This window comes from Chelonoidis abingdonii, chromosome 2 (assembly GCF_003597395.2).
Source record: "Chelonoidis abingdonii isolate Lonesome George chromosome 2, CheloAbing_2.0, whole genome shotgun sequence".
Taxonomy (NCBI): Eukaryota; Metazoa; Chordata; order Testudines; family Testudinidae; genus Chelonoidis; species Chelonoidis abingdonii.
In genome coordinates, this window is record NC_133770.1 from 223,848,078 (window position 1) to 223,869,770 (window position 21,693).

The 21,693-nt window shown below is 44.2% G+C and overlaps 1 protein-coding gene across 1 annotated transcript in view; it reads right to left on the bottom strand.

Moving 5' to 3' along the window:
• The window catches only part of CCDC178 (coiled-coil domain containing 178), a 379,540-nt gene that overhangs the window by 293,750 nt on the left and 64,097 nt on the right, over window positions 1-21,693 (bottom strand). Inside the window, 1 exon segment of the mRNA XM_075061966.1 lies at window positions 13,585-13,768. Within this exon segment, the coding sequence (XP_074918067.1) occupies window positions 13,585-13,768 (184 nt within the window).

The window sequence follows — 21,693 nt, forward strand, 5'->3', positions numbered from 1 at the left end:
TACTTCTGTTCCCTTGTGTACAGGCAGTAATATACAGTCTTTAATTGTGTGATTTCATACTCTTTTTTCCTCCCACAGGATCCCGCATTATTCAGCATGCAGACTGCACACACACAGCAGAGAAAATTAAGATTGCCTGGGCAACCAAAAATCTGGTATTTCCTAATTTTCAAGTATTTGTCTTTGCAACCTAACTATTTTTGATGTATTTTTTAAAAACTTTTTTTAAAGTTTTCAAGTATAAATAATACATATTTCATCACAACACAAAAACTTAATTCTGTATCATGTATTAGCATTTTAAATGAATTATTTTTATCTTGATTTTGGAATCTAATTTTTTATGTTATGATACATTTTTAAAGAAGAAATGTTATTAAATGACTTTTTTTAGTAAATTAGCTGAAATTGCTTTATCTTGACAATAATGTTGTACATGAAGTTTCAACAGGAAAAGTATATAACAATCATTTTTGATAAATTTATGGATGTGTGTGGACTTGTATTTCAGGTTGATAAATATGAGTAATAAATGCACACATATCTTGCCCATTTCCTTTTACATGAGATTAATATGCACATCTTTCCTTATATTTGCTAATAATTATGGCAAATCATGGAATTAAAATATAGTTCTCAACTTTTTAAATATTCTGCATACAGAATTTAAAATATTATATTCATTACTTGATTGGATTTCTAACTTTCACTATACAAAAATTGCATGACTATCAAATGTATAAGAAAAAATCATATTTTGTGTGTGTAGACAGATAGATAGATAGATACAGCTACAAAATCTTAATTCATTGGTAGAGTTTCTTTCACCCAACCATTACTTTTTGAGAGTCAGGGTCCATTACAATCCAATGCAAAAACAAGACCAACAGAGTATGGCTATTAATAATCAGGATTTTAATGGTGCTATGTATTTCAAAGATTATATAATGCAATAATTTGATTGTTTAAAAATATGTTATCACAACCTAATGCATTAAATGTTTCTTAAAACATGATAGAAATATGGACCAAGGGATCAAATTCTCTAGCCCATAAAGATGGCTTTATTCTCATCCCCCAACACAAAACAGACAAACCTGGAAGATCAACCCAGTGGAGGATTCCCCTAGCATAATACAAGTGACACTTTGTGTACTGTCTTAAGGCAAAAAGGTCAATTAGTGGTTGGTCACACCTGTGAAAAAGTGCCATGGTTATGGTTTATTTCAGGGACCTTTCTGTTGAACTTGAAACTTTCTGCTGAGCTAATCTACGTGTACATTCGCCTCCCCTGCTAGGTGTGTGACTACTGGGCAGATGTGATATTGAATGCAGCAGAACCAGTTTTCTTGCTTCCATTACTAAGATCTGGAAGCATACTCCACCTTGCTTGTTGATGTAGAACATAGTTGCAGTATTCTCAGTGAGCACCTACCACATTGCAAAAAAGGTGGAAGACCTTGAAGGCACACTACACTTACCGGGAGCTCCAATATACTGATATGGAGTCTGGACCATCAAGAGCAAGGCATGTACTCTGAGGTCCTGAGAGTGAATACCCCAGCCCAAATAGGAGGCAATGTGTTGGTGGTAATAGTAGGGGAGGGAAGAACAAATTTTATCTCTGTTCTCCCACTGATGGGTTGCTGAGGAGATACAGTTATCTTTCTTTGCAGATGTTAGGTGTGCCATCAGACACTACCCATTGTATTAAGGGTCTCATTCACAGTCAAAGCGAAAGATGTGATAAAGGTCTATATGGACATCAGTTTAAGAAAAACTGCATGGTTTTTACTATTTTTTTTTTTTTATTGTGGGTTATGAAGAAATCTCATATCTTTTGGAATATCTCCTCTGGGAGAAACATCCTGGCTTGAAAGCAGTCTAGAACAGCTCAGATAAAAGTGATCCTACATAACTGTTCCAAGAGAGTAATGATCAGTGGTTCACAGTTATGCTGGAAGGGTATAATGAGTGAGGTCCCTCAGGGATTAGTTTAGGGTCCGCTTCTGTTCAATATCTTCATCAATGATTTAGATAATGGCATAAAATTTGTGGACAATACCAAGCCGGGAGGGGTTGCAAGTGCTTTGGAGGATAGGATTATAATTCAAAATGATCTGGGCAAACTGGAGAAATGGTCTGAAGTAAATAGGATGAAATGCAATAAGGACAAATGCAAAACACTCCACTTAGGAAGGAACAATCAGTTGCACACATAAAAAATGGGAAATACTGCCTAGGAAGAAGTACTGTGGAAAGAGGTCTGGAGGGGTCAGAGTGGACCACAAGCTAACACTGTTGCAAAAAAAACAAACAAACATCATTCTGGGATGTATTAGCAGGAGTGTTGTAAGCAAGACACGAGAAGTAATTCTTCCACACTATTCTGCACTGATTAGGCCTCAACTGGAGTATTGTGTCCAGTTCTGGGTGCCACATTTCAGGAAAGATATGGACAAATTGGAGAGGGTCCAGAGAAGAGCAACAAAAATGATTTAAGGTCTAGAAAACATAACCTGTGAAGGAAGATTGAAAAAATTGGGTTTGTTTAGTCTGGAAAAGAGAAGACTGAGAGGGGACATGATAACAGTTTTCAAGTACATAAAAGGTTGTTACAGAGAGGAGGGAGAAAATTGTTCTTCTTAACCTCTGAAGCAATGGGCTTAAATTGCAGCAAGGGAGATTTAGGTTGAACATTAGGAAAAACTTCCTGCCAGGCTAGTTAAGCACTGGAATAAATTGCCAAGGGAGGCTGTGGAATCTCCATCATTGGAGATTTTTCAGAGCAGGTTAGACAAACACTTGTCAGGGATGATCTAGATAATACTTAGTCCTGCCATGAGTGCAGGGGACTGGATTAGATGGCCTCTCGAGGTCCTTTCTGGTCCTATGATTGTATGATATAGATCTTAGAGAAGATTTCTCCCAGTTAATTAGCATGCCAGAGACTGTAGGGGGTTGCACATGAAGTGAATCACAGAAAACAGATAGTCCAGAGAACTGGTCTGAATTAAGGTACCATATGTCCTGTTTTGGCTGCAACAGTCCCTTATTTAAGCCCTGTCCCAACTTCTTCTCCAAAAGGAGGCATTTGTCTCATTTGTTCTTGCTGACTTGATCAGATGGCAAGAGCAAATACGACAAATACCCAGATGCAGTGTGGAGGGGGTAAGCAAGATGCCAGCCCCCTGACGGAGGGAGGCGGGATGGAGGGGGCAACATTTCAGCATGTGGGGCCCCCATAGGGTTCCAGCAACCAGCAACAATGAGGTGGAGGGTGCGGCTTGGGCAAGCAGCTGGGGGTGTCCGTTTTTTCTTTGGGAAATATGGTCACCTGTAGTCTGGTGGTCACCTGCTCCGGCCTGGAAAGAGTTAAAGCCAGCTCTGAGAGAGGGCTGGGGCTGTGAGAAGCAGGTAGGCTGATGCAGAAGGCAGCCAAAGCTGGGGCCATGCCTCAATCAGGTTGCAGCTGGCCCTATAAAAGGCAAGTGAGCCCAGAGCTTAGGATACTCTCTCTCTAGGTTTTGACAGGGAAGGACCTAGCTGCCTGGGAGCTGAGCAGGGATGTGAGGTAGGGCAGCGCTGGGGGAAAGGCAAGAGGGGCTGGGGAGCTCCAGCCTGACAACCCCTCCAAGGCCTAAACCAGGTACTGGGGTTGCAAAGGGACAGCCCAGGGCTAGGCACTGGCAGCAGGCCCTATCCCCTCTTACCAATGATTAGTGGCCATTACGGGCTGCAGTCTGCTCCAATGAGCAGTGGATAAATGATAACCGGCAGTAGGCACTGAGGCAAGGTGGAGATAGGGGGTGGGGGTTCCCCTGGGCAGGGCGACCCCAAGACTGAGGGGTTACTGCCAGAGAGGCAGTATCCCAGAGAAAGGGGCACTGGCGTCCTGAGAGGGACACGGGGGCCAGCGGTAAGGCAGATCACCAGCCTGCAGAGGGCACTCCAGGCTGGAAGAGAGCTAATTCCCAGAGACAACCAGCAGGAGGCACCGCAGGGGTGAGTCTGCACTCTTATATCACCCTAGCCTGAATGAGCCAGTCATCCAGGTATGGGTAAAAGAATATGCCCTGGAGTCTGAGGCTTACAGAGATCACCAAGACTGTAAGATGCTGTGGACAAGCTGAATGGAAGGACTTAAAACTGGTAATGTTTTGTCTCCACACAGAAACTGAGGTACCTGTTGTGGATGGTTTTGATTGCCATATGGATGTAGGCATCCTTCAAAATGAGAGCCACATACCAATCCTCATGGAGAAGGAAGAAATTAAATCCTCTAATGTGAGCATACTGAACTTTAAAGTTTCCATTAATTTGCTGAGGTTTCTGAAGTCCAGGATTGGTTTCAGACTGCCATTCTTCTTGGGCAGAGGTGGGCAAATCGCATCTGGCCTGCCAGCCACTTTAATTCAGCCCTCGAGCTCCCACTGGGGAGCCAGGTCTGGGGCTTGCCCTACTCCAACTGGGGAGCAAGGTCGGAGGCTGATCCCGGAAGCAGCAGCATGTCCCCTCCTCTGGCTCCTACACATAGGGACAGCCAGAGTGCTCCACTCTGCACACTGCCCCCACCCTAAACGCCAGTCCCGCAGCTCCCATTGGCCTGGAACCATGGCCAATGGGAGTGGCAGGGGCAGTGCCTGAGGATAGGACAGTGCACAGCAAAGCCGCTTGGCCATGCCTCTGTGTAGGAGCTGGTGGCAGGACATGCTGCTGCTTCTGGGAACCTCTTGAGGTAAGTGCCGCCCGGAGCCTGCACCACTGAGCCATCCCCATACCATAATCCTCGCCCCAGCCCTGATCCCCCTTCCGAACCCCTCAGTTCCAGCCTGGACCACCTTCCTGCACCCCAAACCACTCATCCTCAGAGCCTGCATGCCCACCCAGAGCCAGCATCCCTCCCATGCCCCAGCCTCCTGCCCCAGTCCTGATCTCCCTTCTGCCCTCTGAATGCCTCGGTCCCAGCCCAGAGCACCCTCCTACTGCACCCTACCCTCTCTGCCCCAGGCTGGAGCCCCTTCCCACTCCCTGAACTCATTTCTGAAACCATCCCAGAGCTCACACCCCCAGCCAGACCCTCACCCCCTCCTGCGCCCCAACCCCAATTTCGTGAGCATTCATGGCCCGCCATACAATTTCCATACCCAGATGTAGCCCTCGGGCCAAAACATTTGCCCACCCGTGTTCCTGGAGATCAGGAAATAGCTAGAATAGAACCCCTTCTCCAGTGTTCTTGTGAAACCTCCTTTACGACTATCTTTTGTGGGAGAGAATTGACTTCCTTGAATAGGACTTTCTAATGAGATGGGTCCCTGAAGAGGGAGGGAGGAAAGTGAGGTGGCCTGGTACAAAATTGGATAGAATAACTGGCATGGATGGTGTCTAATATCCAGCAATCACAGGTAGCTCTGCATCTGGCACTGTAAGAGGAGAAACAAGGTCCAAAGGACAGTGGCAAAGGTATGCAGTTCTCAACTGTCCTTTCACAAGTGCTACTTGGAGTGATACAGTATACTGAGCTAACTAATGGTGAGAAATTCTGCTTCTTAATTGAGATCTTTCACTGGAATCTGGTTTAACTGAGGAAGACCCTCTGGCACTGTCTCTCAGGCAGTATCATTTCTTCAGAGAAGCCCTTCTGCCTTTAAGATAAAATGCTGGATATGACTTTCTCCTTCCTGTAGAGAACATGGACTGAGTGAGCCCTAAGGATTAAGTAGTAAACTTAGTGGTTTTAATCTTTTCCAAAGTGTAATCAGTCTTGACAGTAAAAAGCTAAAGCCTTTGAAAGGAAGGTCTTTGATGTTATTTTGTGACTCAGGAGTGAGGTCAGAGGACCTTATTCAGAAATATCATCTTACGGCTATACCATGGCCAAAGCTCAAAAGCTAGCCTCCAACACATCATATATTGCTCTCAGTGAGCACTTCACTAGTTTTCAACCCTTGGTGAACAGCATCTCAGGAAGCTCCTTTTTGCTCCTCTGGTAAGGAGCCTAAAATGGAGTTCATGGCATCCTGTAGCATGCAGTTATAATGTGATAATATGGTCTGGTAACTGGAAATATAATAATATTATATAGATAGATATAGATATATCTACTCTTGATTGTTCCTACCAGAGAGCTGTCTACATGTTAAAAACAGTCCAGGATAAGTACTAACTTAAAAGACGTATATGTAATACCATTTATATCCTTTTTATATAAATGGAACCTTGAACACTCTCAATATCATTTTTGATTCTTGGGGTCCTCTTATTCCCAACTATTGACTCTCATAACTTACTAAGGCACTGATCCTGCAAAAGACTTGCACACTTGTTTAACATTATGCACTATGATTTCACTGAGTTCAATAGAACTACTCACAGTGCGCAAAGAAAAGCATATTGATGAGTATTTCCAGGGTAAGTGCTTCAGACTTAGAGAGATAAATTCAAGTTCCAACTCTTTGTCAAGGGCACAGCTTCCCTTACTAACTAATGACAACCAATTCACAAGGTTCAAATGACATAATTCAGATTTTGCAAAGATTACATTTAATGTTAAATACAATAAGCAAGTTTTACAGAGCTTTAACAGCTTTCCTAGAAATATAAGAGTAGTAGGGGAAGGAGAGTGCTGTTTAATCATTTTAAATCAGCTGGGAATAAGAGTATTATTGTACAGCTGAGAATATTTGCTTTGTGATCATTTTAAATAACTGTACCTTAGTTAAATTGCCACAAGTAAATAGAGAACAATCAATCTACTTACTTTTTCCTCAGTGGTATATTGTATATGGTTTTAATTTTTTAAGTATATTGTTAAATTTGGAAGTTTCATTTAACTACTCAGCTGACAACAACTGGAATACCAATAATTTATTGGCAGAGGATATCCTAGGAAGTAACATTAAATGCAGAAAACACTATTTTGTCATGAATTTCTTCTGAACAAAACATTAAGCAAAGTACATCCTCACAACTCAGCACTTCTACATTCTGTAATATTCTGTACATGCACTATTAAGGACATTATTCATTCCATAAAATTTAAGAATCTTCTCTCATTTCTTAAGAAAGTGGATACTGTCCTAATTCAGGAAATATAATTACACCTCCATACATGATAAACTGAAACAAAGATTAGGCGGGACAAGTACTTGTTGCATCTTACACTAGTCACACGTGGGTAGCTATAATAATACATGATCAACTTATCCTTAATGGTTACTTCAGTCACTGCAGTTGAGAAAGGACATTATCTGTTTGAGAACTGTCTGGCAATACATTTAATATCTAGTATGTACACATATATACATATAAAAACAACAAGACTAAGAGTTTTAGCTACATCATAGAGAAAAGAGAGTACGTGGAAGAAGCAGCAGCAAGATTTGGAATAGTTTGCATATGTATGGCAAGAGTGAGTCAAAATGACACCTAGTTGTGTGCCTGTGTGACAAGGATAGCAATGTTTGTCAATAGTGACAGAAAGAGAGAGGGAAGTAGAAAAAGGTGAGATGAAAACTGAGAAATTCAGCTATAACTATGTTAAATTTTAATGAACTGTAAAATATAATGGAGGAGATGGTTACACAGTCACACTGAAATACAGGGTTGAATAGAGGAAGACAATTCAGAAGTGGAGACATAGATTTGGGAGTCATTGGCAGAAAGATGGTACTTGAAACCCTGTTTGTGAAGATCACCTTGAGGAAGGGTGTAGACATAGGTATAGGCCTATGATATCCTCTCTGTGGACCAATCACTAAAAGGGGGATGACACACAACCTTGCCAGCATGTTTCAACCATTTATGCTGATAGCATAAATGTTGAAACTCAGGAATCCTAAATTCTGCTCTGAGCTTTGGACAGAAGTGTGTTCTAGTGGTTAGACCCTTCTGCTCCTGTCCCCTCCAGCCTGACATTTTCTGCCCTTGTATCCATCTGTCTCTGTCCACCATGTTCTTTCCTCTATTCATAGATTCATAGACTCTAGGACTGGAAAGGACCACGAGAGGTCATCGAGTCCAGTCCCCTGCCCTCATGGCAGGACCAAATACTGTCTAGACCATCCCTGATAGACATTTATCTAACCTACTCTTAAATATCTCCAGAGATGGAGATTCCACAACCTAGACAATTTCATCTCAGTGTTTAACTACCCGGGGTGAAAGTTTAGGAACTTTTCCTAATTGTCCACCTAATCTCCCTTGCTGCAGTTTAAGGGCCCTTGCTTCTTCGTTCTATCATTAGGCTAAGGTGACAAGTTAGTCTCCCTCCTCCTGATGACACCCTTTAGATACCTGACACTGCTATCATGTCCCTCTCAGTCTTTTCTTTTCCAAACTAAACAAACCAATTCTTTCAGCTTGCCTTCATAGGTCAGGTTCTCAAGACCCTTTAATCATTTTTTGTGCCTCTTTCTGGGACCCTCTCATTTAAAGGGTTAACAAAGGAACCAGACACCTGACCAGAGGACCAATCAGGAAACCGGATTATTTCAAAGCGCAGGGAGGGAATGTTTGGGTCTGGGTCTCTTTGTCTGTCTCTCGCTATGAGAGGGATCTTCTATCTTCAAGCTTCTAATCTTCAGTTCCCAGTTGTAAGTACAAAGGTAGAAAAACACAATAGGCTTTTATATGTTTTTTTTGTATTTACATGTGTGTAGTTTGCTGGAATGTTTAATATTGTATTTCTTTTTGAATAAGGCTGTTTATTCATATATTTTCTTATAAGCAATACCCTGTGTATTGTCACCTTGATGCAGAGATCATGTTTATGTTGTTTTTCTTTCTTTTTTATATAAAGCTTTCTTTTTAAGACCTGTTTGAGTTTTTCTCTGGGTAGGCTAAGGAACGAAGGGAAGGGAAATTCTCTTGTGTTAGATTTACGGAGGGTGAATCTGTGCAGCCTCAGGGGAAGAAGGAGAGGGGAGGTAAATTGCCCTCTCTGTTTTGCATTCAAGGAGTTTAAGTACAGTATCGCCAGGATAACCCAGGAGGGGGAGCTGGGGATGAGAAATAAAGAGGAGACAAGGGAGGGAGGTTTTTCCCTTGGTGTGAGACTCAGGGGCCTCTGAGTCTTGGGGGGTCCCCAGTGAAGGTTTGGGGAGACCAGAGTGAGCAAACCACTGGAATTTTGGCTGGTGGCACGATATCAGATCCAAGCTGGTAATTAAGCTTGAGAGGTTTCATGCTAGCTTCTCATTTATGGACGCTAAGGTCAAAATTGAGTAGGAAGCTTACGACATGGTGGCGCAGCGAAGTGGGAAAGATAAGAATCCAGAGCCCAGTAGGAATATTATTTTTCTTTTTCTCTGCTAGGGCTTTTTAGCAGAGAGAAAGGGTTTGGTTTTTAAAGGAGCCAGAGAGGAATTTTTTTTTCTCTGTTTCTCTCCTGCTCAGTTTGGCTTGCATTTTAAGCAAGGAGCCATTAAGGTGACAAAAGGTTCTTTTGTTAAACAATAGCACTCCCATTGGGAGTCAAGTAACTCTAGCAATACACACACAGGTAAATAAAGTGGCTTTTGTTTTGTTTAATTTACATATCAAAGCTTAGCTAGGAAAACTTAAACAAAGGGGCACGGTTCCTGGGCAGACCCCAGGAGACAACAGAGAGCCAGCAGTTCAGACAATAAACACCAGAGGGCAACCCAACAAAAAAACAGGAACCATGACTTCCAAGGAAGAACAAATCAAAGACACAGAGCACAAGCAAAACATGGAAAAGAAACTACAAGACCTAGAAATAAAACAAAAAGAAAAACAAATAAAAGAGAACAAGAAGCAAAAAATGCAGCTCACAGAAAAAAACAAGAAAAAGAAGATGCAGCCCACAAAAGACAGATAAAACTCCAGAGGGAGAAACACCAACAAGAAAGTGAAGAGAGGGACAAACAAAGGAAGCATAAACTGGAAGTAGAACAGGCTAAGCGACAGAACCCAGCCAATCCTAACAACCCTTCACCAATACTGGTCCCACAGCACAAAAAATTTCCCACCTACAAGGCAGGTGATGATACTAAGGCCTTCTTAGAAAATTTTAAAAGAGCCTGCATTGGGTACAGCATCTCTAAGGACCAGTACATGGTAGAGCTCAGGTCACACCTCAGTGGACCCTTAGCATAGGTGGCGGCTAAAATGCCAAAGGACAAAATGAACAATTATAAACTGTTTCAAACCAAGGCCAAATACAGAATGGGGATAACCCCAGATCATGCCCGTCGGCGTTTCAAAACCCAAAAGTGGAAAACAGATGTGTCATTTCCCAAACAACTAGTACACCTGAAAAAGGTCTTTGACCGCATCAGGCAGGCCGGACTAACTGTTAAGGCCAAAAAGTGTCAAATAGGCCAAAACAAAGTGACTTACCTGGGACACCAGGTGGGTCGAGGAACCATAAACCTCCTACAGGCCAAGGTGGATGCTATCCAAAAGTGGCCTGTCCCAAAGTCAAAGAAACAGGTCCAATCCTTCTTAGAAGTGTCAAATCGGCAAAAAAGTGACTTACTGGGACACCGGTTGGGTCGATGGAACCATAAACCTCCTACAGCCAAGTGGAGCTATCCAAGTGCCTTGTCCCAAAGTCAAATGAAGGCAGGTCCAATCCTTCTTAGGCCTTGGCCGGGTATTACAGGCGATTTGTACCACAAGTACAGCCAAATCAAGCTGCCCACGAACTCTACCTGACCCAAAAAAACCCAAGCCAAATGCAGTTAAGTGGACTTGATATGAGTGTCCAGCAAGGCCTTTACCAGCAACTTAAGGTGACGCTCACGTTCTCTGGACCTTGCTAAGGGGCCCCGGACTTTAAAACCAACTCGCTAGACCACCGATGCATCTAAGCGTACACCAGGATATAGGCAGTTCTCATGCAGGAAGGGAAGCGGATCACAATTCCATCCTGCGTTTTTCATCAGCAAGAAACTGCTGAGAGGAAAGCCTTTTACTGGTCAGTCAGTGAAAAGGAATGCTATGCCATTCAGTGTACGCCTGGAAAAGCTTCGCCCCATGTTTGGGGAATTGGCGGCGTCCAAGCTACAAACCAAAGCTCAGGGAGGGAATGTTTGTCTTGTCTGTGTCTTTTGTCTGTCTCTCAGCTATGAGAGGGATCTTTCTATCTTCAAGCTTCTAATCTTCAGTTTCCAAGTTGTGAGTACAAAGGTAGAAAAACAATAGGCTTTATTGTTTTTTTTGTATTTACATGTGTGTAGTTTGCTGGAATGTTAAATTGTATTTCTTTTTGAATAAGGCTGTTTATTCATATATTTTCTTATAAGCAATAGCCCTGTGTATTGTCACCTTGATGCAGAGATCATGTTTATGTGTTTTTCTTTCTTTTTATATAAAGCTTTCTTTTTAAGACCTGTTTGAGTTTTCTCTGGTAGGCTAAGGAACGAAGGGAAGGGAAATTCTCTTTGTGTTAGATTTACGGAGGGTGAATCTGTGCAGCCTCAGGGGAAGAAGGAGGGGGGAGGTAAATTGCCCTCTCTGTTTTGCATTCAAGGAGTTTAAGTACAGTATCGCCCAGGATAACCCAGGGAGGGGAGCTGGGGATGAGATAAAGAGGAGACAAGGGGAGGAGGTTGTTTTCCCTTTGGTGTGTGAGACTCAGGGCCTCTGAGTCTTGGGGTCCCCCAGGAAGGTTTGGGGAGACCAGAGTGAGCCAAAACACTGGAATTTTTGGCTGGTGGCAGCGATATCAGATCCAAGCTGGTAATTAAGCTTGGAGGTTTCATGCTAGCTTCTCATTTTATGAACGCTAAGGTTCAAATCTGAGTAGGAAGCTATCATTTCTCCAATTTGTCCAGATCATTTTTGATTTTTGACCCTGTCCTCCAAAGCAGTTGCAATCCCTCCCATTTGATGTCGTCTGCAACTAATAAGCCGTACCTGTCTATGCCAACATCTAAGTCGTGAGTGAAGTAGTTGACAGACGGTCCCAAAACAGACCCCTGTTATACCTTTTTCCAGCAGGATTGGAAGCCATTAATAACTACTCTCTGAGTACGGTTATTCCAGCCAGTATGCACCCACCTTATAGTAGCCCCATCTAAATGATTTTGCCTCAGTTTATCGATAAGAATATCATGAGAGACCTATCATGCCTTTCTAACGTCTAGGTATGCCAACATCCACCGCTTCTCCCTTTCCACAAGGCTTGTTCTCTATCAAAGAAAGCTATCAGATGGGTTTGACAACGATTTGTCTTTACAAATCCAGCTGGCTATTCCTAATCACTTTAACACCTTTCCAAGTGTTGCAGAATGATTCTTTAGATTAGCTTGCTCATTATTTCCTGGCCAGAATCCATTATTTTCCCTGGCACAGAAGTTAAACTAACTGGTCTGTAGTTTCCTGGGTTGTTTTTATTTCCCTTTTTATAGATGGGCACTATATTTGCCCTTTTCCAGTCTATTACACCTTTCCCCACTCTGATCCTGTCCCTTCCCCTCCCAGCATCCTGTCCTGTTCCCCCTCTGTTCCTATCCCCACACCTAGCTTTGTAATCCTGTGACAGTCTGTATTTGTTCCTCCCTCTCATTTTGCTACTCATCTGTCTGCATTCCAGTCAGGCTATATCAATGTCCTTTATGTTGCCTAGGTGCCAGCAGAGCACTGAAAACATAAGAGTCTCACTGCTCTCAATTCTGTGCCTGGTGTCACAGATGCCTCCACTCTGCTCGATTTCCCCTCCCCCCCACCTCCTCCTGCTCCTCCTCTTGCCCCCTCTCCCGAGCACACCACGTCCCACTCCTCTCCCTCCCTCCTGAAGCCGACTTGCATGCTGCGAGACAGCTATAAGTGGTGGGTGGATTCAGGAGGCTCTGGGAGAGAGGGGAAGGAGTGATCAATGGGGGAGAGGGGCTGGAGGCGAGGGGGGGGGAGGGGAAAGCTTGGTTCTTGGTGGGTGCTGAGCACACACTAATTTTTCTCTGTGGGTGCTCCAGAGCTGGAGCACCCTATGCTGGAGCACCCTATGTACTAGAGTGCACAGTGAGTTCTGCAGGAGTGGAGCATGCCCCTTGTTATTCACACTAAGCTCTATAGGGGTGGAGCATGCTTGGAGACTTTTGCTGTCAGCCTCCAAAAAAATGTGCAAATGGCAATTTTCAGTGGCTTGTAATTCAGCCAAATGTGGTGAATTTTCACAGGAACAGCAAAAGGCCAGAGCAACCTCCTTGCAAATGTCAAATCTCCAATCCAAAGGATGGAAGTTCTAGAATTTCTCAGTGAAATCGCTGTATGATTTTAAGATTGGCAAAACAATGGAATTTTCCCCTAACCTCATTCCCGGTAACAGATGTACCACCCTTTCTGAAACTTTGCAAAAAACGCCAGACTGAGGCAGTCGCCTGGCATGGAATATTTCAGCCCATAAAGTTAAAGTCTGAAAAGTTATAAGCAACTGAAAAATGGTCTTGAAAAAAAAGCATTAGTCAAACTTTACTATAGGAATTGCTGTCAACTCTGCCTATAATAAGGCCACATCTGAAGAACTTAATTAAATCAGGATTACGTTACAAATAGCATTCTCTTCTACCCAATTTTTCTACATCTTAAAAATAATTTAAATAAAATATCATATACAACCTTGTACCGGATTTTTTCTCGAATTATTTTTTCTTCTAATTCCTCCAGTTTTATTTTTCCTTCACCATAAGTCATTTCAACATTATATAACTCTTTATTCACTTTTCTTATTTGCTCTTCAATTTTACGGGTGTTTTTGCATATAATCTGCAGTTCTGACTGATACGTTATTTTTCTTCTTGAACTGTTAAAATAAAACACAACCTCAGAATTATCTTACAAGACATGCATGCTTGCAAAAGTAGAAAATTAAAAGAAAAAAATCATTGTTGAATAAGTAAAACTAAAACATTCTAAAATCTTACTTACAAACTAAAGTCTGTATTCTATTAACCACTTAGTTGATGCTGAATACACCAGGTACATCTTCCAAATGCATATTTCAATTTTGCTGCAAAATATACCGTACCTGGTACGCCCTGATAGTTTATTGATTTCAGGAAGTCATATATTTATCCTACAGGTATCCAGAAAGCAATAAAATCTACATCTGTAATATAGATAAGCAAAAACCTACATTATTATGCAACTTTCTTTTAAAGTACTCAAGTCAGAGGCCCTGGAGTTTTTTCGCCTTCCTCTGCAGTGTGGGGCACGGGTCACTTGCTGGACGATTCTCTGCACCCTGAGGTCTTTAAACCATGATTTGAGGTCTTCAATAACTCAGACACTGGTTAGGGGTTTGTTACAGGAGTGGGTGGGTGAGATTCTGTGGCCTGCATTGTGCAGGAGGTCAGACTAGATGATTATAATGGTCCCTTCTGACCTTAAAGTCTATGGGTCTGTAAGTCAGCAAATGCTAAAGTTAAGGTTGCCCATACAACCTTAATTCAGCTGCCTCATAATAATGGACCAGATCTTGGGCCCACACAGGCTACTTAGCACCACACCATTGACACAAAGCAGTCATACAGCTGATGGATCCACTTCCCTATGGCTTTCCCTCCTTCAGCAATCCTTGGTGACAGAGCCACTGTACATCATTTATATACAGTGTATAAGACAAAACCATTAACAAGGTACAAATTTAGGTAAAGTGAACTTGAAATACTATTAGTTAGACTAAATCAGACCCACTGGCATAGACCAGAACCAATCAAATCAAAGAAATACGATGGGCATATAAATATTTTATTTTCCTTTGACTAATAAAATATGGTCTATATTGGTATAACTTAACACTTTTTAGCTGTCTCAACAGAAAAGTGGGATTAATGAGGAACCTTCCACTAAGCAAACAAAGGGGGCATCAGCTGAACCAAAATGTCAAACTTCTATCATCTAAGGGTATATCCACACTACAAAATTAGGTCAATTTTATAGAAGTCAATTTTTAGAAATCGATTTTATACAGTCGATTGCATATGTCCACACTAAGCGCATTAAGTCCATGGACTGTGTCCTCACTACTGTGGCTAGCATCAACTTACGGAGCGGTGCACTGTGGCTAGCTATCCCACAGTTTCTGCAGTCTCCGCCACTCATTGGAATTCTGGGTTAAGTTCCCAATGCCTCATGGGGCAAAAACATTGTCGTGGGTGGTTTTGGGTACATGTCATTAGTCGCCCCTCCCTCCGTGAAAGCAACGGCAGACAGACAATCGTTTCGTGTCAGACACCAGGGCAATTAGAAGAGCACAGCAAGGCTTTGAAAACCAGTTTCATGACTAGCCAGGCTTTGGTGTGACAGTTGTGTGTGTTCCTCCTTGATGCAAACCCACCCCCTTTGTTGATTTTAATTCCCTGTAAGTCAACCACCCTCCCCCACTTCGAAATAAAGTAACGATTGTTTTGAAACCATGCATTCTTTCTTTATTAATTACAAAAAATGAGATAATGGACAAGGTAGCCCAGGTGGGGTGGGGGAGGAGGGAAAGACAAGGCCACATTGCTTATTGTAGCCACACTAAAAATCAAACTATTTGAATGACGCCTTCTGTTGCTTGGGCCATCCTCTGCAGTGGAATAGCTGGGTGCCCGGAGCCTCCCACCCCATGTTCTTGGGGTCTGGGTGAGGAGGCTATGGAACATGGGGAGGAGGACAGGAGGCTATACAGTAGATGCGGCAGGGGTCTGTGCTCTTGTTGGCTTTCCTGTAGCTCCAACAGATGCTTGATCATGTCCGTTTGCTCCCTCATTAGCCTCAGCATCACATCCTGTCTCCGCTCTTCGTGCTCACTTAATTCTTTCCTGGCCTCTGCCACCTAATGCCTCCATGCATGAAACTGTGCCCTATCAATGCGTGAGGACTGCACGAGCTCAGAAATCATGTCATCGCGAGTGCATTTTTTTCCCACCTTCTAATCTGCGATAACCTCAGGACCGGAGATGATAGGGGGAGCGTAGAAACATTCTACGCTCTATGATTCTGGGGGGACTGCATGGTCACCTGTGCTGCTGAGTTTGCCATGCTGACCAAACAGGAAATGAAATTCAGAAGTTCCTGAGGCTTTTCCTGTGTACCTGGCTAGTGCATCGGAGTTCAAAGTGCTGTCTAGAGCGGTCACAATGGAGCACTGTGAGATAGCTCCTGGAGGCCAATATTGTCAATTTGCGTCCGCACTACCAGCACAGTCGATTTTAGCACTACTCCCTTTGCCAGCGAGGAGTACAGAAGTCAATTTTAAGAGCCCTTTCGGTCGACGGAACAGGGTTGGTTGTGTGGACAGATTCATTTTTAAATCGACCTAACGCAGCTAAATTCAACCTAATCCTGTAGTGTAGACTAGGCCTAAGATACAGTAAGAAAGATACTGTATACACCCTATAGAGAAACATACGTATCTCTGCATGTTTAAATCTACAAACTTCTGACTCAGCCAACAAGTGTCCATACCCTTAGTACAATTAGAGGCAAGACTGACACTCTCAGTAATAGACTCCATAACTACAGGCTTTACTAGAGCTAAAAACAACAGTAACTTACAGTAAGTGTGGTTCTTCATGTGTTGTCCATTCATATTCCACTCTTGGTGATCATGCACCCCACAAATTTGAGATCAGAATCTTTGAGCCAATAGTGACTGTTGGAGACATGTATGCACCGAGTGTACTCATGACCTGTAGCAAAGGCATAAAGGGTGGACCAAGCCCAACAACACTCAGTTCCTTCATCAATACAGATTCCAGATGTTATAAGACACCACAGTAGCACAGAAGGAGGACGGGCCATGGAATATGTGTGGACAGCACATCTCGAAGAACCACAGTACCTAGCCAGTGGTTCAGTTCCAGAAACTTCTGTTTTTTGTCTTCCTTTGTTCACAGTTCAGGAAAAATTGCTGAAAGATTATGTGGACATTTTTCTCCTTCAACATCCTTTCAAGCTCCCTGAAGTCATTGGTGCCAATATGCACCATCACCAGTGTATTCTTGCCCATCAACATCAAAAGCCTCTCTATTCTTAGAATGATGTCTCATTCTTGACTCCAGGAAGATAAGCACATTATCCTATTGCCCATCTGCTGCTTGGACAATATTCTTTCTTCATTCTTTTTAATATAAAATACAAAACAAGAACTGTCTGTCTTCCTTGGACACCTAGAGATCTCTTTGTGGGCATGCTTGATTATCCTGCATGTTGGGCTGAACAGTCACCCACAGGTATGTTCCATAAAGCTCTCTCTTCAATTTGACAAGCTGGAACTTCAGATATATTTTCTACAGTTCCCCTGCTGAGAACATGATAATGATTGGATACTTCTAGAGGTATGGAATTCCTCCCAGTTCTCTCCTGTTTGGTGGTCATAGTCTTCCCATGCTCTTATTTCCAACAACGTAGAATACTACCTAGTCCTATTGCCTCTGATGGTTAAAAACTGCCAAAACTTCTCTCTAGTTCCCATTCTCTCACGTTCCTTGGTGGCCAGTTCGTTCCTTTCTTTCCTGAATCTGTGGGGGTGATGTTTCCTAAATCAGATTATTTAACAACTCCTCAGCCTCTCTGATGTGCCATAGTGAATGTACTTGTCCTTCCAGACCACAATGTTTTCTTCCAGCAAAGCCACCAGCTCACATTTAATACAGAGGAAATTCCTTCTGGTTTCCAGCAGGAAAGAACATGACAAATCTATTGCAAGTCACAACCACTGTTCCATAACTGGCCATCATGGTATTGAGAGTATACCTTTTAATAAAGTGTCTGATGTTGAGTCTTGCTTGACTGCATAGTGCTGAATGAATGTGTGATCTGATGCCCAAGTGGCTGCTTTACATATGTCTGTAATAGGCACTGTAACAGGGTTAGCACCCACCTCTCACGAGTGCCCCCTTTTCTCTGGCTGATATATCTGCAATCACAGTCTTTTTCGAGGTGGCCCCTGCCTCTCACAGGCAGCCCCCTTTGATTGGTTGGGTGTGAGGCTGCTTTTGGTTTTAGTTCTCATACCAGGGTGCCACCCGCCTCTTGTGAGCACTCCCCTCCACCCTGGCTGATGGTTCTCTTGGCGAGTCTTAAGTGACTCAGCCCTCTGGCCGAGCCACATACACTTTCCCCTCTTCCAGGATATACAGTCCAAGTTCTTATCTTGGCCCTGGTATGGGATCCTAGCTCTAAAACTTCTCCCAGAAGCACTACCTTCTTGAACCACCCAGACAGGGCCCATCTCAGTACTCATAGCTGGTGATATTTCAGCAGGCCTCCCTGGGCTCAGTCTTCAACCAGAACAGTGGGGCCCATCTTGGTACCATCACTGGCCTGGCCAGGTTCTGTGCTCAGCCCCCTGGGCTTCAGCCTGCCCAGACTGACCTTCCGCTGGTCCTGCTGCTCTTCCCATCACCCAGGCACCCAGTCTTCAGCAGCCTTCCCGGGGCTTCAGTCCTGTCTGTGGTGAGCTCTCCGCAGTACTGCTGTTCTTTCAGCCAGACAATCAACCCGTCTTCACTCCTTGAGCTCCATACAGCAACTGAACTTCTCTGCTCTGCTGCTTGTCCTATATAGGGCCCTTCTGGCCCCAGACTGGTTGCTCCATCAGCGCCTCTGATTGGCTACTCCTCTGCAGCCACTCTAGCCTGTCTGGAGGACTTCTCTCTGCTCTATTCTGGGGCATGGTGATGCAAGGCTACGTGGCCTCCTGCAGGAGGCATACGGACCTAGTTCACCCTGCCACAGGCACATTATTAAGGAAGGCTACTGATGTGTAGACCGATCTGATAGAATGTGTTCTAACCTGTTGTGGCAGGGGGTTACAGTTCATGCTGGCAGTAGCAGAGATGAATGCACTCTGAAATCCATTGTCAAAGTCTCTGCTTAGATATAGCTTCTCCTTTAGATCTCACTGTATTCAAGATAAATAGTTTTGGTGCCTTCCTGAACGGTTTAGTTCATTCAAGATAAATGGCTAGTGCCCTTCTGACATCTAGAATATGGAGTGCCACTTCTTGCCTGTTCTTATGGGTTTTAGGGAAGAATGTGGGAAGATGGACGGGTTGGTTGAGGTGGAACAAAGAGGGTATTTTAGGTAGAAATTTAGGAAGTGGTCTTAGAGTGACCTTGTTCTTGAAAAAGATCATGTATGGGGGGGTATGCCATGAAGGCCCCAAGTTCTCGTACACATCTTGCAGATGTGCTGGCAACAAGGAAGGCTATTTTCATTGAAAGGTGTAATAGTGAACATGTAATCAACGTTTCAAACATAAGCCTGGTATGAGAACGAAGTATTAAATTAAAATCCCATGGATGCATTGGGACTCTGAGTTCAGGATAGAGGCTCCGGACACCTCATAAGAATTGTTTTGTAAATGAATGGGTAAAGACTGAAAACCCATCCACTTTATGGTGGAAGGTTGTGATAGCTGCAAGGTGTACTCAGAGTGAGCTCAGTGAAAGACCCAATTTTTTTAGTTGAAGTATATAGTCCAGGACTAATGATAGAGTAGAGGAGGTGGCTCTGATTTGTTTGTTCTGGCACCATCTCTTCCATTTGTGGAAGTAGGTTGAGTGTGTAGTCAACTAACTGCTGTTTTCCAAGAGATCCTTCACTTCTTCTCAGTAGGTCATCTCCTCGCCTTGGAACCATGGAGGAACCATGCTCTCAGGCGGAGTATCTCCAGGTTTGGATGCAAGATTTGGCCTACATCTTGTGGCAGGAGATGTGGAAGAAGGGGGAGAACATGTGGTGAACATGCTGATATCTGCTGCAGGTATGGGAATCAAGTTTCTCTGGGCCATGTGGCAGCTACCAAGATGACCCTGAATTGGTCAGTGTTGATTTTCTGTATGATCCTGGACAACAACAGAGTAGGAGAGAAAGTGTAAAGGAGAGGAGCATCCCATCTGAGGAGGAAGGCATTGCCCATGGGATCCTGGCCGCAACCCTGCTCTGGAGCAAAATGTTGGGCATTAACTGTTCTGACTCGTGGCAAATAGGTCTATGGCGGAAAATCCCCATTGTTGGAATATGTCCTGTATCACCAAGGTATTTATTTCCTACTTGTGATTGTAGGAGAATTTTCTGCTTAACATGTCCACTGTGGTGTTCTGACATCCCAGTAGATAAGAGGCTGATATGATGATATTGTAATGGATGCACCAGTTCCACAGTCTGAACGTTTCAATGCCAAGGAAGCATGACCTCGCTCTTCCCTGTTTGTTTATATAGAACATGCAAGCAAAATTGTCCATCAGGCAGCGGGCAGTGCTCCACCCCTGCTGCGAACCCTCCCGCCATGGTAATAGGTAACCGTTATGCTCTTCTTGATACAGGAGAGAAGGAATCATCCCCTACAGTAAAGGAGAAGCCTCGTACCCCTAAGGCTGGGAAGTCTGCCACCACCACTGAAAATAGGAAATGTAGGGTAGTGGTGGTCATGGTCAGAGACTCTTCTTGTGAGGGGGAAGGGCTCATAAACTCAGGCGGGCCCGGATCGTGTCGCCCTGACATTTATTCGGGAGGTATGTCTTGCCTGCGGGGCCGCGAACGATATCCGAAAAATGTTACAGAAGGCAATTAAGTCAAAATTATCCCCCGCCCCTTCTGGTATCACTACCTCCATTGTATCCAATCCATGTGGGGTCACAAATGAGTTTAGTGCATTCCCGCAGGGGTGTGATAACGTGAGCGGGAAAACAGGACCGTGACCTAATAGAACAGCGCCCTCGTAGGGGGCGCCGGCTAAACGCAGTCCTGATTTGTTATCACGGAAGGTCGTGGGCACCGCACCTAAGGTCGCTAATCTCTGCCCCAAAACCCTATTTCCATTCGGATTCTTCCTGTCCAAGGGGAGTAGTCGCGGCCCTGGTGAACACAGGACCAGGAGCGGGGTCAGGACCAGATTAATCCTATCCAATGGGAGGTGGGTCTACGGGCTGCGAAAGATAAGCGCTTCAGTCGTCGCAGGGCTCCAAGAGGGGCCGGTCTTGTTGTGCTTTAGGGGCCTGCGTTTACGTTGTCGTCATGTCGGGCGCGAATGCGAACGCCGGTGATTTTTTTCGCTGAGGGGCCCTGATGACGGAGTTGATCTTGTTGGTTTTGGGGCCCTGCTGTTGGGTTTGTGGTAGGTTTTGGGTGGTGGGGGCGGGGGGTTTTGGTGGTCCTGGTTTGCCGATGGGATGGGGGGAGGTGTGTTTTGGTGCTTTATTGGGGGTCTCGGAGATGATTCGTGTTTTTGTGGGGTGAGGGTTTGGTTGGGTGTTGGTGGGGGCCTCTGGGCGTGATGTGTGGAGGTTTTGATTGCGGTGAGGGTGCGGGCGTTCGCTGATTGTCATGGTGTCGCTCTTGGAGGAGTGGGGTATTGCGCGGTCTTGTTCGGGGAGGGGGCGGTGTGATCATCTTGATAGGCATAATTGTTGTATACAGGGCATTTGTGTGGTTGTGGGGTGCTTTGTAAAGGCTTCTGGGTTTTGGTGTTGGTTGGAGTGTTTGTTTTGGTTAGGGGTTGGGTAGGGGGTTTCTTGGGGCGAAGAAAGAGTGCTCGCGTATATTTATGAGGTTAGTCGTGCTGGATGGTCGGGTTGGTCGGACGGAGGGGAGTCAGGGGGGTGAGACTGGCCCGTGTCTGTGCCGTTTTTTGACCTCGAAAAGAGTTGTCGCAGGTGGGACCTCCATGATGCCATGGGACTTTTGGAGGGTAGGCGTTTAGGGTATGGTGTGGCGCTTTGGGTTGTTTGGGG